The sequence below is a fragment of the Crotalus tigris genome, unplaced genomic scaffold (genome assembly GCF_016545835.1).
Source record: "Crotalus tigris isolate CLP2741 ecotype Arizona unplaced genomic scaffold, ASM1654583v1 scf7180000018371.15429387391:27106975, whole genome shotgun sequence".
NCBI classification, from domain to species: domain Eukaryota; kingdom Metazoa; phylum Chordata; class Lepidosauria; order Squamata; family Viperidae; genus Crotalus; species Crotalus tigris.
The window spans coordinates 2,404,856-2,421,286 of record NW_024096970.1 but is presented as its reverse complement, the minus strand read 5'-3'; the positions used below and the strand labels follow the sequence as shown (position 1 = coordinate 2,421,286).

General features: G+C 40.7%; 1 protein-coding gene across 8 annotated transcripts in view; it reads left to right on the top strand.

Annotated features, from left to right (window-relative positions):
* Positions 1-307: 307 nt before the first annotated feature.
* ATG5 (autophagy related 5) overlaps positions 308-16,431 on the top strand; it is a 42,005-nt gene continuing 25,881 nt past the window's right edge. For 2 of the 8 annotated variants that reach the window (XR_005557641.1, XM_039351094.1), the window contains exons 1-3: positions 409-548; positions 4,773-4,934; positions 6,199-6,326. Coding sequence is in view for 7 of the 8 variants with exons in the window: in XM_039351094.1 (XP_039207028.1) it covers positions 4,827-4,934; positions 6,199-6,326 (236 nt within the window). In the remaining variant the exon portion in view is untranslated. The other 6 variants (XM_039351096.1, XM_039351097.1, XM_039351100.1 and 3 more) reach the window with 6 other exon arrangements.

Here is a 16,431-nt window from a genome sequence, read left to right as displayed (position 1 = left end):
ACACAGGGGAATTCTGGGAGTTGAAGTCCACACATATTAAAGCCGCCAAGGCTGAGATACACTGCTCTACACCGCCTGTAAATTTGCTGAACTTTAATTTCCAGCAGCCCGGATTCCCATCGCTGATTGCAAGAAAGGTTAGGAGGCTTAGTTCATCGACCGTCTTGCGCGCCGTAGATCACTTGCCAGGCCTCCCGTAAATGAATCTGGGGAACATATATTGCCCTCTGGAGGGCAGCATCAGCAAAGCCGAACTCAGCTCGCCAGGGCATCGTTTTCTGTAGTCTCTATGATTATCCAGCACTTCCGGGTTGCAACAGAAACCAAAACAATCGCACCGCTGAGCTTTCCGTGGAGGTTTGGCAGACTCGAGCTGAGTCATGTGATCCCCAAGACTTGGCTTTAAAACGAAGGCCTCCGTGTTGGGTGGGGTGAGGTTGAGTGGAGTTTGCGCGTTGTGGAGAGATACGTGTGAGATAGTGGAGAGCGGAAGGACGGGAGGGGGGGGGGAAGAGGAGGCGCGGCTGGAGACGAAAACGAACTGACAGGTAACGGTTGCGTTGCCTTCCCTCGCTTGGTCTCGGAGCGTCCGAACGGCAGGACGGGGTGGATGCGGCCGGGAGTGTGGCGCGTGGGGGAACATTCGCTCTTCTCTTCCCTCTCGCGCTCTCCGCCGCGAGACTGACAGTTCTGGTCTGCTTTTTTTTCCTCGCGCCCCTTTCCTGCTCCTCCTCGCCGCGGGGCTTTCCATGCGGCGCTGCCGGGGTATGCTTTAATCGTACAAGGAGATGCATTGAAGACGCAATCCTTGACCCGGCATTATCTTCACGGCATAAGAATGTCGTGCAGTGAGCCGTCCCCCCTCCGCCCCGAATTAATTTGGGAAACTCGGGGGTGGGTTTCCAAAGAGAGAACAGCCCTGCCTTTCAAGAGCTTGCATCCAGCTTAAGCTTTGCATGGCGTTTCCCCGAGTTCTTTGGACATCTGGTGAATGAACCGGTACTAACTTTAAATCCTATAACTAGCGTGGCTATTTGGTGAGTTCCGGGTTATGCGATCCAAACTATTGGGTTATGCCAGGTGGCCTATCCCCGATTCTAAGTAATAACCGGTATATGTGATTGTATGCCGTTATATTAATCGTCCATCTTTACCTCGCCAACCTTCAGGCGTTTGGACGAATTCCCAGCATTCACTACAGTTTCCTATGGGCAGGAAACTCGGGAGTACAGGTAGTCCTCGACTTAAGACAGCAATTGAGCCCAAACTTTCTGTGGTTAAGTGAGACATTTGTTAAGTGAGTTTTGCCCCATTGTATGACCTTTCTTGCCACCGTTGTTAAATGAATCGCTGCAGTTGATAAGTTAGTAACCCTGTTGTTAAGTGAATCTGGCTTCCCCATTGACTCTGCATATCAAAAGATTGCAAAAGGTGATCACATGACCTTGGGACACAGCAGTGGTCATAAACAGTCCTTTTTTTGTAAAAAAAAAAAAGTGCTGGAACTCACACATGTCATACTACCCTACAAGGTTTACCTTTGTAGTTGAAAAAAAAATCCTTCAATTTTTAGTGTATCTAAAAGATTAGGATTTTGTTCAAGGTAAGTTAATACTGTTAATGTTACCATGCACTGTGTTGCTTTAAATTACAAGAAGGCATTTTATTAATCTTTTGGGACATTTACCACTGGTATACCCGTTTAATTTAATGAGTGGAAATGTCAGCTTTTTCTGTGGAATGAAATTGGCCCAATAAAACAAAATTTGGTTGCTTGTAAAATAGTAATAATAAAGTTGGAAGGGACCTTGGGGGTCATCTAGTCCACCCCCCCCTGCTCAGTCAGGAAACCTTATACCCGTGATAGCGAACCTATGGCATGCGTGCCACAAGTGGCACGCAGAGCCCTCTCTGTGGGCATGCGCACTGTCACCCCAGTCCTAGGCCTTCAGCTGGGTTTTATAAATCTTTTCGTTTTAGGCCTCCGCTGCCGTGTGCAAAAAAAAAAAAAGTTCAATCAATCAATCAATCAATCAATTTCAACTTCTCACGGAAAAAAAAGGATCTTGCAAAGTTGGAATTGATTGATTGAACTTTTTAGTCCTGCCCAGTTTACCGTTACCACCAAAGCCATGCCCACCCAATTGGCCACACCCACCCAATGGGCCAGGCCCACCAGCACCCAACGATACATAAGTAGGTTTTGGGTTGCAGTTTGGGCACTCGGTCTCTAAAAGGTTCGCCATCACTGCCCTATACCATTTCAGACAAATGGCTGTACAGTCTCTTCTTAAAAACTTCCAGTGCTGGAGCATTCACCGCTTCTGGAGGCAGGTTGTTCCACTGGTTAATTATTGTAACTGATTGAATTATTTTTAAGAAGTCAAAAGGTGAAAAAATTTACATTTGGAGTTTAATATGGATATTGATTTGAAACAAATTAAAGTTAAAACTTTGTCAGTGAACAGATTACTTTTAATTTACCTTTAAGTTAAACCCAATTTAATAAATAGATCTGATTAAACCTCATACTGTAGGTCTACCTTTACATCTGACCAATACATAATTAATATATATTATTATTAATAATAATACCTCCAAATCACAAGACATTGGCTTTATTCTTATTCTTCCCCTCTGCAGTTTGAATATAAAGTATAGTATAAAAGTATGAAGTATAGTATAAAAGACTAAAAAGAGATTTTCGTACACATCCCAGTAACTGCCTTTTTTCCCTCTCGCTTCGCCTCTTTTTAACCTCACACCCCACCTTCTGTAAGGGAAGGCAAAAGGCTCACTCACCCTCTTGTGAAAGATGGCCTCCATCTTTATGTGTCTCCCACAGCCACCATCAGCTTCCACACCACATGGTCCGACTCAGCCAATCAAGCCATGCTCTGGCTCTGGTGCTCTGGTGCCTCATGGCCCCTCCTAAAGGGGACCCCGCTCACACTGTACTGCCAGCGGGGCCTTTTCAAAAACAAATGAGGATAGGAAGGAAAACAATAGGAAAAGAATGCAATTCTGGAAAATCCGTTGAAAAAAGGTGCCGGAACTCTGTTCCGGTGCGTTCTATGACAAAAAGTATGAACCAGTTGCCAAGCATCTAAATTTTGATCACATGATCATGGGGATGCTACAGAGGTGGTAACTGAAAAATGGTCATAAGTCATTGTAAATTTGAACAGTCATTAAATGAACTGTTGTAAGTTGAGAACTACTTGTACAAGTCCATACTTTGTCAGCCAGAGAGTGCTTGAGTTGGGGAAGGCTAATGCAGATGTTGGAGGGGGTGAAATTGCTGAAATTAGGCTTGTTTAATGTCCGCTAATCAATTTGTGGATCCCACTACTGAGATTTGGAGGTATATTTCATGAACTTCAGCACAGTTTGGGGAGTTGAGCTTGAGGAAAGGAAATGTTTCCTTCTCAGATGTTTTCTGTTTTCAGTTTCCCTGTTAATTTCTCCCCAAAACAAGGAAAAGAGTTGAAATAGTGTCCTGTTTCCAGAATCACAGTGCCACTCAATGACTTGTAGCTGCCTCCAAAACGTGTAGAGCAGTGATAGCAATAGCAATAACAGTTAGACTTATATATTGCTTCATAATGCTTTACAGCTCTCTCTAGGCAGTTTACAGCGTCAGCATATTGCTCCAACAATCTGGATCCTCATTTTACTGATCTCGGAAGGATGGATGGCTAAGTCAACCTCGAGCAGGTCAGAATGAAACTCATGGAAGTGGGCAGAGTTAGCCTGCAATACTGCATTCTAACCACTGCACCACCACGGCTTGATTGATTGAATGGCAAAAGGTTTGATAAGAAAAGATAAGGATAACCCTTATTTATCACTTTTTCTTGTGAACATACTGGCACACATGAAAAAAATGAAATTCTAATGCCTACTCCCACAAGAATATATATCTATATCTGTTTATCCATCTGTCTGTCTGCGTGTATAGTTTATATGTATATGCATATATATATATGTGAATGAGATGGCAAATCTTTTGGGGTCGGCTTGTCAAAAATCCAGAAAATGACTAAATTGACTCTGCTGGCGTGCTACCCCACCTCTACCCCTTTAAACAATTTCAGCCCTAGTGTCCTTTTTGCCACTCAAAAAGGCTAACTCAATGCCAGGAGTTCAATTTTGACCAGCTCAAGTTTGACTTGACTTTCTATCCTTCTGAGGTTGGTAAAATGAGGACATTTTTTTAAAGAGAATTTTGTAAATAAAGCCCTCATATTAGACAGTTACAGATTTGAGTTAAAGTAAAAGCATGCTGGCATTTAGTGGTATACTGAGAAGTTAGAATGGATTTGGTAAGTCGCTCATTTAAAGCAAATATATCTCGTTAGCTTTAACAAGAATTTTCAAATCTGTTCTGATTTTCATGTACATATTCTTCTTGTTTTCCTTTCTCGTTGCACTCCTACTAAAATTGCTTTTTGTCTTCAAAGCTACCATTTGCTGAAACAAAAAAATGGGTTAGAAGAAATCTCATCACCACAGCATTTAGACTATATTTGGTTTATTATATAAGTTTATTATTTTTAACTAAAGGATAAGTTATCAAATCATAAAGAGTATCATTGCACATTAAGAAGCTATATAATGTGAAGATAGTTAATACTGTTTTCAACTAACCATAATTTGAAGATTCAAGAAGGAAAAATCCTTATGTATTATGTAAATAACTAAAGGGGTAATATGATTCAGATAATCATGTGGGTTTAAAAGCAGACTCTCTTTTTTTTTTTTTTTTGTAGTGGGTTATCTAAGGAATAATTTAGCCTAGATGTGTTTCTGCACTTCCTGGAAGAATGGCAGATGACAAAGATGTACTCAGAGACGTGTGGTTTGGAAGAATACCAACCTGTTTTATGTTGTATCAAGATGAGAGTACCGAAAGAGAAGCGGAACCATACTATGTAAGTGTTTAATTCCATGAAAGACCTATAGTTGAAGAATATTGTAGCTGGGTTTACACATCAGACAAAGTCATATTGTGGCTTATGGTGATATATCAACCCAGAGAATTATTCAGTAATTTATGATTCAGTAAACCATAATCTAGGCTGTACAAATCTAATCACTGTCTTGTATATTTCATCTTAACAAATGATTAACGGTTCATTGGATACATCTTTTATGTCAATAAACATTGGATTTTTATTTCCGATCAGCATTATTAACATTAAGTTTGATAATAGGATTTCATTTTGTTACAGGACTGATTCTGAAGAGGTATCTTAACAAAAAAGCATTCTGTGTAAGATCTTCTTAGATTAATTCAGGTTTCTGACTTCCTAAGAACTGTTCATTTACTATCTTACCTGGTGAAGAGTTCTGAGAAACCAAACCACATGCATAGCATTTTGTAAATTTTGAGTTGGCCTAATAGTTATTGACTCTTTGTCTCTTCATTCTGTTCTCTTAGTCTTTTCATTCCTCTTCTTTTTTGATAGCAGTATGAGGATGGGACGATTTATTTTTCTATTTTACTTACAAGAATTCATTAATGAAATGCAAATTAACAAAATTTTACTGTCTTTCATGATTATTGTACGTAACCTCTTCCTGTATGTCCAAATTCCATTTGAAATATGTTTCTTATGAAGTTTTTATTCTGTCTATGAAGGTTTGCCTAAATCTTTAATTAGTATGCAAGAAATTATGCATTGTGGATTGTTTCTTTAACTTTTATGCCCACAATTTACAGCCTAATTGCTTGAATGTCAGTCCCCTAAAACTCAATAAAGCTCACTTTTGTGGATTTTATGGTGTTATTGTGCAGAATATTTTTTAAAATCACATAACATATACTGAAATTAATGTTTAATTGGCTGGAATCAGAAAAAAATGTATTGTGTTTTGTAAAACAAAAAAAGAGCATTAAATACAGATTTTGCCCCATAAAGTATAATGTGCTTATTTGTAATTTCTCAGCCTTGTATTTGTGGGCTGAAACAACAATAATGCCTTACAGGTATTGTTTTAGCAACATTTTATAATGGTGGAATAGGAAAGATTCCTCTATCTTTCTCTTTTCTTCTATAGTAATCCCATACAGTGCATTTATGTTTTATAGTGTATATTTTAGCTTAAATTACAGTTTTTGAATTAAATCAATGCATTCTGTTTGATAGCATTTCACAAAATGTGCAAAATCCATTTTTCAAACTTTTTTTTCAGCTGCTTTTACCTAGGATAAGCTACCTGACACTTGTAACTGACAAAGTGAAAAAACATTTCCAAAAGGTTATGAGACGAGAGGACATTGGAGAAATATGGTTTGAAAATGAAGGTACCCCTTTGAAATGGTGAGTTAAATTTTTGAATGCATATTTTCTAGAAGTCAATAATATTAAATGAAGTGAAAAATTCTCACCAATGCTTTATAAAGGTAGATTTGCTGGCAACCATTTAACATTTTCTCAATCAAATAAAAGATGCTATTCAACTTTTCTAGAAACAAACAAACAAAAACCTTGTTAAGCACAGTCAGTATGGCAAATAAATGTTCTTTTCACGAGGCATGTTCTTAAAAGATTGCATATATCTAGACATGAGCTAATTCTTAAATAAAATTATAGTTTAGGGATTTAAAGTTTTAACATTTGTCTATTATGTAGGAATAAATTTATGTCTTTTGCAGAGATAATTCTCCCATTGCTTAATTCAAGAGTGATTAATGAGATTATTTGCATCAATCTTTCTTTTATTTTGGCACACATGGAACCTGCTTGAAGAAGTTGTACTGATAGTGATTTCTGGTTAAGTGAAAGTTTGCTTGTTTCAAATTTTGGTTATCCTATCTCAAATATGAATCCTGGTTGGTATACTATTGGCACAGACTAAAGAAGAAAATGCATATCAGTATTTCTTCTGCTACTGCATACCCATATTTTCTAGGATATAAATAACTGTAACCATATCCATAATTGAGTGGCAGTGATGTGATTAAGCAAGAATCTTTGCTAATCTCAGTTAGAATTTGAAAAGAGCTTGGAATTGTTAGGCTTTAAGTATATTTAAATACGGTACTTAATTATTAATGCCAAGTAATTAGCATTTTAGCAAGGAAGAGGTGGGGCAGAACAGATATCATGTTCCTATACTCTCTTCCTGACATAAAACATTTGCATGCACCTTAATTATTGTATTATACATTTGGCAAATAAGGGAATGGATACAATTACAAGCTTTCCTAAAATGTTTAATCCCATGTATAATATGAACAATGCAATAACATCATCTATATCTTAACATTTTTTAAACATTCTCACAACATTTTTGATTTTCATTTCTCTATTCTTGGATATTAACTTGGCAGTTATTTCATAATTTTTATTTTTAATTATACTCACACTGTTAGAAGTTTTATGCATTTCATCCATTCCGTGTAATTCTACCTTTCCATCAAAATCACTTTCTAACTTTTCTTCCTATTTTAATTGTAAACGTTCCTTGCTTTTCGTGCCTTTAATTTTGGCAACCATATTTTTCCTCCGTGCACATTGTTCTCTCATAATCACTTTTAGGGTTATCATTTTCAGATATCATTGTTTTACTTATTCACACCCCGTTTCACATCATTAGGCATCCTTGTTCATATTTACTAATAGCCAAACACCATAGACTTCTAAGAGTCTGTCCAAAATGCCCTTTTCTTCTTCTTGCATTCCAAGCCATTTCCACATTTCTTTTTCTTTATATCAACTTCTGCTCATGCTGTGAGGTGCATATTTGCTTGCTCTGCACTCATTTTATATTCATTTCAATTGCAGGTTTTTTTCTTCTCTTCCATGTCCTTTTTTTAAAAAATCCATTTTAAATACTATAATTTATTATTTAAAACCTGTTCTTGATACAAGCTTTCTTGTATCATGTCTGATCTTATAGTTTATTACACCTCTTACATAAAATAATTTCATTGCATTATTTTCTTCAAAGCTGAGTGATCAAATTAGTATTTTGATACATCTCTCAAACAGCTATCTTGTTTTTATAGCAAATGCATTATTTAATGAAGGGAGAGTGCTGTAGATGTTCTTCATCTCTTGAATCCATAGAGTTTAAGATCAGGAATATATTACAATTGCTGTTTTGTCAGCTTTATGAAATTTATAGAATCTGGGTTGATGCAGAAAAGAGGCAGATTCAGCTTTCTTTCCTCAGTATTCTGAGCTTTATCCATAATTATGAATGGCAGGGCCAAGCTTATAGGAGACAGTGCAGCTCCTAAGAACACTGAGGACAGCCTGCTATTGATTAGAGAGTAGAGTAGAGTAGAGTTGGAAGGGACCTTGAAGGTCTTCTAGTCCAGCCCCCTGCTCAAGCAGAAAACTTATACCATTTCAGATAAATCTAGTCTCTTCTTAAAAATCTCCAGTGATAGAACACACACGATTTCTGAAGGCAAGCTATTCCACTGGGTAATTGTCCTCGCTGTTAGGAAGTTTCTCCTTAATTCCAGGTTGTTTCTCTCTTTAATCAGTTTCCAACCATTGTTTCTTGTCTTCCCTTCTGGTGCTTTGGAGAATAATTTAATCTCCTCTTCTTTGTGGCAGCCCCTCAAATACTGGAATACTGCTAATCATATCACCCCTGTTTCTTCTTTTCTTTAGACTAGCCAAACCCAAGTCCTGCAGCCCATCTTCATATGTTTTAGTTTCCAGGCCTTTGATCATCTTATTTGCTTTTCTCTGAATGTTCTCCAAAGTCTTAACATAATCATACAGTGGATGTAGAAATCTATACACCCCTGTTCAAATACCAGGTTTTTGCGATGTAAAAAAATCAGACCAAGATAATCAGAATTTTTTTCACCTTTAAATTAACATATACAGTAAGCTGTATAACTCAATTGAAAAACAAACTGAAATCTTTTAGGGGAAAAAAACTTACAATATGGTGTTTGTATAAGGATGCATACCCTTACACTAATATGTTGTTGAAGCATCTTTTTATTTTATGACAGCATTCAATCTTTTGGAGTATGAACCTCTCAGCATGTCACATTTTGCATTTGGGAATCTTCACCCACTCGTCCTTGCAAAAGCACTCCAAATCCCTCAGATTGCCAGGGTATTTCCTATGCATAACCCTCTTCAAGTCACCCTATAGATTTTCAATTGGATTAAGGTCGGGGCTGTGGCTGGGCCATTCCAAAACTTTGATTTTCTCCCGTAGATTTTCATTGTCATGATGAAAGGTCAAATTCATCTTATCTCCAGCATTTTAGCAGAGGAACTGAATGTTTTGTGTCAAAATTGACAGATATTTGGAACTGTTCATTATTCCGTACACCTTGACTAAAGCCCCAATTCCAGCTGAAGAAAAGCAGCCCTAAAGCATATTGCTGCCACTCCCATGCTTTACTGTGGGTATGATGTACTTTTGATGATGCACAATGTTGTTGTTGTTGTTTTTTTGCAAAACGAACTTTTTGGAATTATGGCCAAAATGTTCAATGTTGGTCTCATCAGACCATAACACATTTTTCCATTTGCTTTTGTCAGACTTCATGCAGATTTTTGCAAAATGTAGCCAGGCTTGGATATTTTTTTTTTGGGGGGGGGGTTGTTGTTGTTGTAAGAAAAGGCTATTGTCTTTCTACCCTACTCCGCAGCCTAGACATATGAAGATTACATGAGATTGTTGCCACATATAGTACACAACCAGTACTTGCCAAAAATTCCTGCAGCTCCTTTAATGTTAAATATTGTTGAATGTTAAATATCCTTTAATGTTGCTCTAGGCCACGGGTCGGCAACCCGCGGCTCCGGAGCCGCATGCGGCTCTTTGAGCCACCTCCTGCGGCTCCGGAGCCTTCTCCGCCATTTTCATAGAGAGAGAGACAGACAGAGACAGAGAGGCACTTGTGCTTCCCTTCTCTCTATCTCTCTCTCTCTCACACACATGCAGATTTGCCCCTTGCTCCCGATTGGCCCTGCAGCCAGATGCCCTGCCCCCTGGTGGCCAGGAAGGGCCTTTCCAGGGCTGGCCCAGTCCGAGGTGCATGTGGCCAGAGAGCCGCGCGGGGAAGCCCCAGGATCGATGCTGGGAGCAGCCCAGCAGAGCCTCCGTTGAAAGGGCCAGCCCTCCCGCAAGCTGCGGCCCTAGTGGGCCAAGCAGGAGCAGACCCGGAGATGGAGGGTGAGTGGGGAGGAGGGAGGGGGCTTACCTGCACCAGGCGGAGGGGCCGCCGAGCCGGCCTCGTGTCTCCCTGGGCTGGGCAGCAGGCCTGGCGGGGCCAGCGGCCGGCAGGGGCATTGGTTCCTGCCCTTCCCCGGGCCAGGCGGTAGGCCCAGCGGGGGCCGCAGCCGGCGGGGGCATCGGTTCCTGCCCCTCCCCGGGCCGCTGAGCCAGCCTCGCGTCTTCCCGGGCTGGGCGGCAGTGGCGGCCGGCAGAGGCATTGGTTTTTGGCCGTCCCCGGGCCGCTGAGCTGACCTCGCATCTTCCCGAGCTGGGCGGCAGGGGCATTGGTTTGTAGTCGTCCCCGGGCCGCTGAGCCGGCCTCGTGTCTCCCCGGGTGGCAGACGGCGGGGATATTGGTTTCTGGCCGTTCCCGGGGCGCTGAGCCTGCCTCGCGCCTCCCCGGGCTAGGCGGCAGTGGCGGCCGGCAGGGGCATTGGTTTTTGGCCGTCCCCGGGGCGCTGAGCCAGCCTCGCATCTTCCCGGGCCGTGCGGCAGGCGGCGGGGGAATTGGTTTGTAGCCGTCCCCGGGCCGCTGAGCCGGCCTCGTGTCTCCCCGGGCGGCAGACGGCGGGGATATTGGTTTCTGGCCGTTCCCGGGGCGCTGAGCCTGCCTCGCGCCTCCCCGGGCTGGGCGGCAGTGGCAGCCGGCAGGGGCATTGGTTTTTGGCCGTCCCCAGGGCGCTGAGCCAGCCTCGCATCTTCCCCGGCCGTGCGGCAGGCGGCGGGGGCATTGGTTTGTAGCCATCCCCAGGCCGCTGAGCAAGCCTCGCATCTTCCCGGGCTGGGCGGCAGTGGCGGCCAGCAGGGGCATTGGGTTTTGGCCGTCCCCGGGCCACTGAGCCAGCCTTGCATCTTCCCGGGCCGTGCGGCAGGCGGCGGGGGCGGCATTGGTTTGTAGCCGTCCCCGGGCCGCTGAGCCAGCCTTGTTTTTTCCCGGGCCAGGCAGCAAGTGGCGGGGACATTTGTTTGTAGCCGTCCCCGGGGCGCTGAGCCTGCCTCGCGTCTCCCCGGGCTGGGCGGCAGTGGCGGCCGGCAGGGGCATTGGATTTTGGCCGTCCCTGGGGCGCTGAGCCTGCCTCGCGTCTCCCCGGGCTGGGCGGCAGTGCGGCCGACAGGGGCATTGGGTTTTGGCTGTCCCCGGGGCGCTGAGCCTGCCTTGTCTTTCCCCAGGCCAGGCAGCAAGCCCGGTGGGCAGTGGGGGCATCGGTTCCTGCTCGTCCCCGGGCCGCTGAGCCGGTCAAATCAACGGACGTGGAGGTACTGCAGCTGGCTTTTTGATTCGCCGCAGACCTCCATTGACTTCCCTGGGGATTCTTGGCAATGAATGGGGCTGATTGAAATCGCTTCAAGAAGCAAGCTGCAGAGACACAGAGAGCTGCAAATGATCTCCACAGGAGATGCAGCAAGGGCAGGAGAAGAGAAAGAGTCCGCTATGTCTGTGCACAAGCCCCGAAAGCTTTCTTCCTCTCCCTGCCTTTCTTGCTGGCCCTCTGATGTAAGCATCTGCTGGGTTTCCTCAACCTCCCCCCCCCCGTTTTATTTTAATCCCACCATCGCCTCCCTCTTTCGCAAAGTTGACATTCCTAGGACTCGTAGCTCGCTTCGCTCCTGGAGTCACTTGGCAAAGTTTGAAGGAGAGGCTGCCTGCTCCCACCTCCCACGGAGCAGAACTGCTGCTTCCTCACCTCCCAGCGAAAGAACCCCAGAGAGCTGGAAGGCGTCCTTTCTCCCACTTTCCGCTTCCCATCCTCCCTTTTCCAAGCACCCCTCCCAGAGCAAACCAGAAGCCTCAACTCCAGCCTCCTGCAGCAGGCTGAGATAGGCGAGCCCGAGCGACCGTCTTCTGCTGCCTCAGAACATTCACTGCAGCAGCTTTCTCCCCGTCGGCTTCCTCCTCCGCTCCCTGGGAACCTTCGTGCCAAAAGGCAGCAAGAAGAAAGTCCCAGAGAGGGAGAGCGCGGGGTGAGGGGAGAGCAGTCTTTTCCGAAGGGAAGAGAAGCCAGGACTGCAGAGCCGTTCATACCAGAGCTGGATGGGGGGCAGGGTAGGCGCACGTTTCGCCTTAAGCTCCTCTCTTCAATCAAGCCCTGTGTTCTGTGCGCATGCGCGTGCGCGCGCGTGTGCGGGCGCACATTTTGCGGCTCCCAGGATTTTTTTTTTTGTGAGGGAAATGGATCCAAGTGGCTCTTTCACTGTTGCAGGTTGCTGACCCCTGCTCTAGGCCTCTTGGCAGCCTCTCAAACCAGTTTTCTTCTTGTTTTTTCATCAATTTTGGAACGACATCCAGTTCTTGGTAAAGTCACAGTTCTGCCATATTTTTTCCACTTGTTGACCACTCCCTTCACTATGTGCCAAGGTATACTTGATGTCTTATTTTTTTTTTTTGTCCTTTTCTCCTGATTGATACCTTCCAACAAAGAGATTCCTTTGATGCTTTGTAAGCTCTTTGAAGACCATTGCCTTTGCCATAAAAGGCAATTGTGAATAAATGTCAGAAAAATCCTACTAGAACAGCTGAACTTAAATGGCTTGGCCAGAGTCACTTTAATTGATGGTAGGTGTATATTGACTACTATTTAACGTCGGTTTGAATGTGATGGGCTAATTCTGCACACAGCTACATCCGTACTTATAAGAGGATGTGAATGTAAATCATGTTATTGTAAGCTTTTTATTTTTTCCCTTCTAAACTTTTCAGTTTGTTTTCAAATGAAATATACGGTTTATATATTATATTATATTAAAGGCAGAAAAAATTCTGAAGTGATTTATCTTGCTCTGATTTTTTTTTATATCTCAAAAACCTGGCATTTTAATAGAAATGTGTACACTTTCTATATCCACTGTATTTATTCCCACTTACCTACTTCTCCCTTTTATCTCTTTAGCCTGTTGTAGATCATCTTTTTGGGCTATGCTACTGTACAGTACTTCACATAGACTTCCCCCCCCATAAAGATCATTCTGTTAACTATTTTTAATGATTTTTTTTTTTTTTGCAATTCTTCAGTTGCATAATACTGAAATCTTAAGTAATATTTCCAGTTGAATTATTTTTTTTTCCTGGTGGTTTTTTAAAAAAATTATTAATAGAGCTGTCCTACTGTTTTAGAACTTCTATATTAAAAGTCAAGTATGAGTTTGGGTATATTAATCTATAGTAATATTAATATTTAATAAAATTAAATGTTACCATATTTAAAAGCATGGTGTGTTGCAACATTATATTGAAACCTAACATATTTTTGTGGCAATTGTGACTTATGTCACCATAAATGATTTAGTCTTTGAAGAGCTGAAACACTCTTGCAACTAGCTATTGGATATGTGTATTAATAAAAGATTTTATTTTTTCACAACCAGCAGATGGTGCTAAATAACTACATATAATGCTTGTATCATATATGCCATGTTCAGCTTTTCCTGTACTTGGTGGGTCTCTTTGATCACACAAATTAAGCAAGTAAAAAGTATGACCTATTTTTACTAGGCTGAAGTTATTAAATGATGCGTATGCTTAATAAGGAATATTGAATTCCCATATTAGAATGGAATTCTAGCTTATGCTTTGTTATGTTTATCTTATGTTTCTTCCATTAATGTTCAGTTATTGTATTGTTAACAAACATTTATGGATAATTGTGGGTTTTATGACAATAAAGATTTGAGGATATGGCCAGATGTGTAGATCTAAATCTAGCTCTCAGCCATTTTGTTGTGGAAAGAACAGTCTCTTTCATATCACTCTTGACTTCCAGAGTCTTTTAGATTCATTTTCATATTATAGTAGATTCTCTTTTAGTGAATGATACAATTTCACTTTTTAAAAAATTCCTAATGCATTCCCATTCTGATAATTGGTATTCTCTTTGCATTACAAAAAGTTTTTTTTCTCGAGTTTGACAAAAGGTAGATTAATTTTAAACTCCCACAACTTTCAAAATGCCCTGAAAGTTAGTAGTAAAATCATGAAAAATATAGCTACCTCAAAGTTACAGTTTACTGTTGTGTAACCACTTGAAAAATATATGACCTGAAAAACTGTATCATTACTGTAATGTAAAAGTTTCATTGTATAGTACAAAAATATTGTCTTATAGTACAAAAAACATACCGGTAACTTATTTTGGAGGGGGTTTTGCACATCTTAACATTGTAGCCTTTGGCATCTTTTGCTAAGAGAAGAATTAAGATTTTTGAATAATAACAGGATTTCTGTTGCAAATATGTCTAATAATGTATCTTGCAGCTTTAGAGAGTCCACCTGCCTGCTTTATCATTTAAAATATTTATCGCTTTCAGTTTTTGTCAGCATCAACCTTGAAATTAGACACGAGCTACCAGTAAAACTTACAGAACATGAGATTAAACATGGGTTGGAGGTTTTCATTTGATGACCTCAAAAATCTAAAAGACAAACATGACTCTTTGGAATTGAAGGTTAATTTAGAAGTAAGATGTGATTCACTTTACTGTATAGGTAGAGGAGTTAAAATTTTCTCTCTATTTTCCTTAATCTGGATTCTTCTATAAAGCTGTTGCAAATTTCCCTATACTTGCAGGATTTTAGCCAATCTAGTAGCTAGAACTCCCCCCTCTCCCCTCCTTTTTATAGTGGTTGATAGAAACCTAATAAAGCACACATTTATTCCACTTTTGCCTTACAGAAAAGCGAAACAACCTCAGTAAAGAGTTTGTCTTCAACAAAATAGTGCTGTAAAATAAAGAAGTAGTTCTTTATGTAAGTCTGTCCATTTCAGCACAGTCCAGTATTTTCTTGATTATCTCTTCGTCCAATGGTATTTCTTTATTTTTCCAGTGCTGGGCAAATACAATCCTCGCTGCTGTTAATACATGTAATGTTAAATATACACTCTGTTTATCATTTTTTTCTGGAATGATACCTAATAAAAAAAGTTCAGGTTTAAAGTCTACGTGTTTCCCTAACATTTTTTCTAACCAGATGTGTATTTTTGTCCAATTTTGTTTGCTTTAATACATGTCCACCACAGGTGATAGTATGTACAAGGTTTTTGATTACATTTCCAACATTTATTAGACATATTTTTAAACATTTTTGCTAATCTGGCAAGTGGTAAATGCCATCTATAAAACATTTTATATAAATTTTCTTTATACAAAGTTGCCATTGTCAATTTATAGTTTCTTTCCCATAGATTTTGCCATTTCTCTAATTCTATATTGTAGCCAAAAAACGTTGCCCGTATTATTTATTTATTTATTTATGAGACTTATATACCGCTTTAAGTGCAAGCACTCTCTAAGTGGTGTACACCAGTAAGCAATGTATATATATATTTACATTGCCCCCAACAATCTGGGTCCTCATTTTACCTACCTCGGAAGGATGGAAGGCTGAGTCAACCTTGAGCTGGTGAGATTTGAACCGCTGACCTGCTGAACACAGTCAGCTAAAGTGGCCTGCAGTACTGCACTCTAACTGCTGCACCACCTCGGCTCTTATTATTGTTTCTTTCACTTGTTCATCTTCCATTTTCAAATTCAATAAAAAGTTATACAATTTCTTAATCAGTTTTTCATCAGAGGTCAACAACATCTGATCAAACATTGTCTGGTCTTTATAAAAATCATATATTTTAACATCTTTATCACATCTTGATTGCATTTGCAGTCGAGGCCACCATGATAAATCAATTCCCTGATCTTCCAACTCTTGTTTAGATCTTAATTTCCCATTTGTATTCAGAATATCCTTATATGTTAAGATTTTTTCAAATTTAACTAAGTTTGGGTGTACAAATGCTTCCATTGTTGATAGCCAATCTGGGATTTTCGTATAGATTTTTGGTTTTATTTTTTCCCATATAAATAGTACATTTCTTATATAGTGGTTTTGGAAATATCTATGGATTTTATTCTTTTCATACCATAGAAATGTGTGCTATCCAAGTTGCAAGCCATGTCCTTCTAAATATAACAATCTTTTATTTCTGAGAGTTATCCATTCTTTTAGCCATGTTATAGCACATGCTTGGTAGTATAAGACCAATCCGATAGTCCAAATCCTTCATTTTCTTTAGCTTCTTGTACCATTTTCAGTTTAATTCTAGCTTTCCTTCCTTGCCAAATGAATTTCAAGATCAGTGTATTCAGATCATCAAAAAACTTTTTCTCTATTTTTATAGGTACTGTTTGGATTAGAAAGAGGAGTTTTGGTAAAATATTCATTTTCACAGTAGCTAT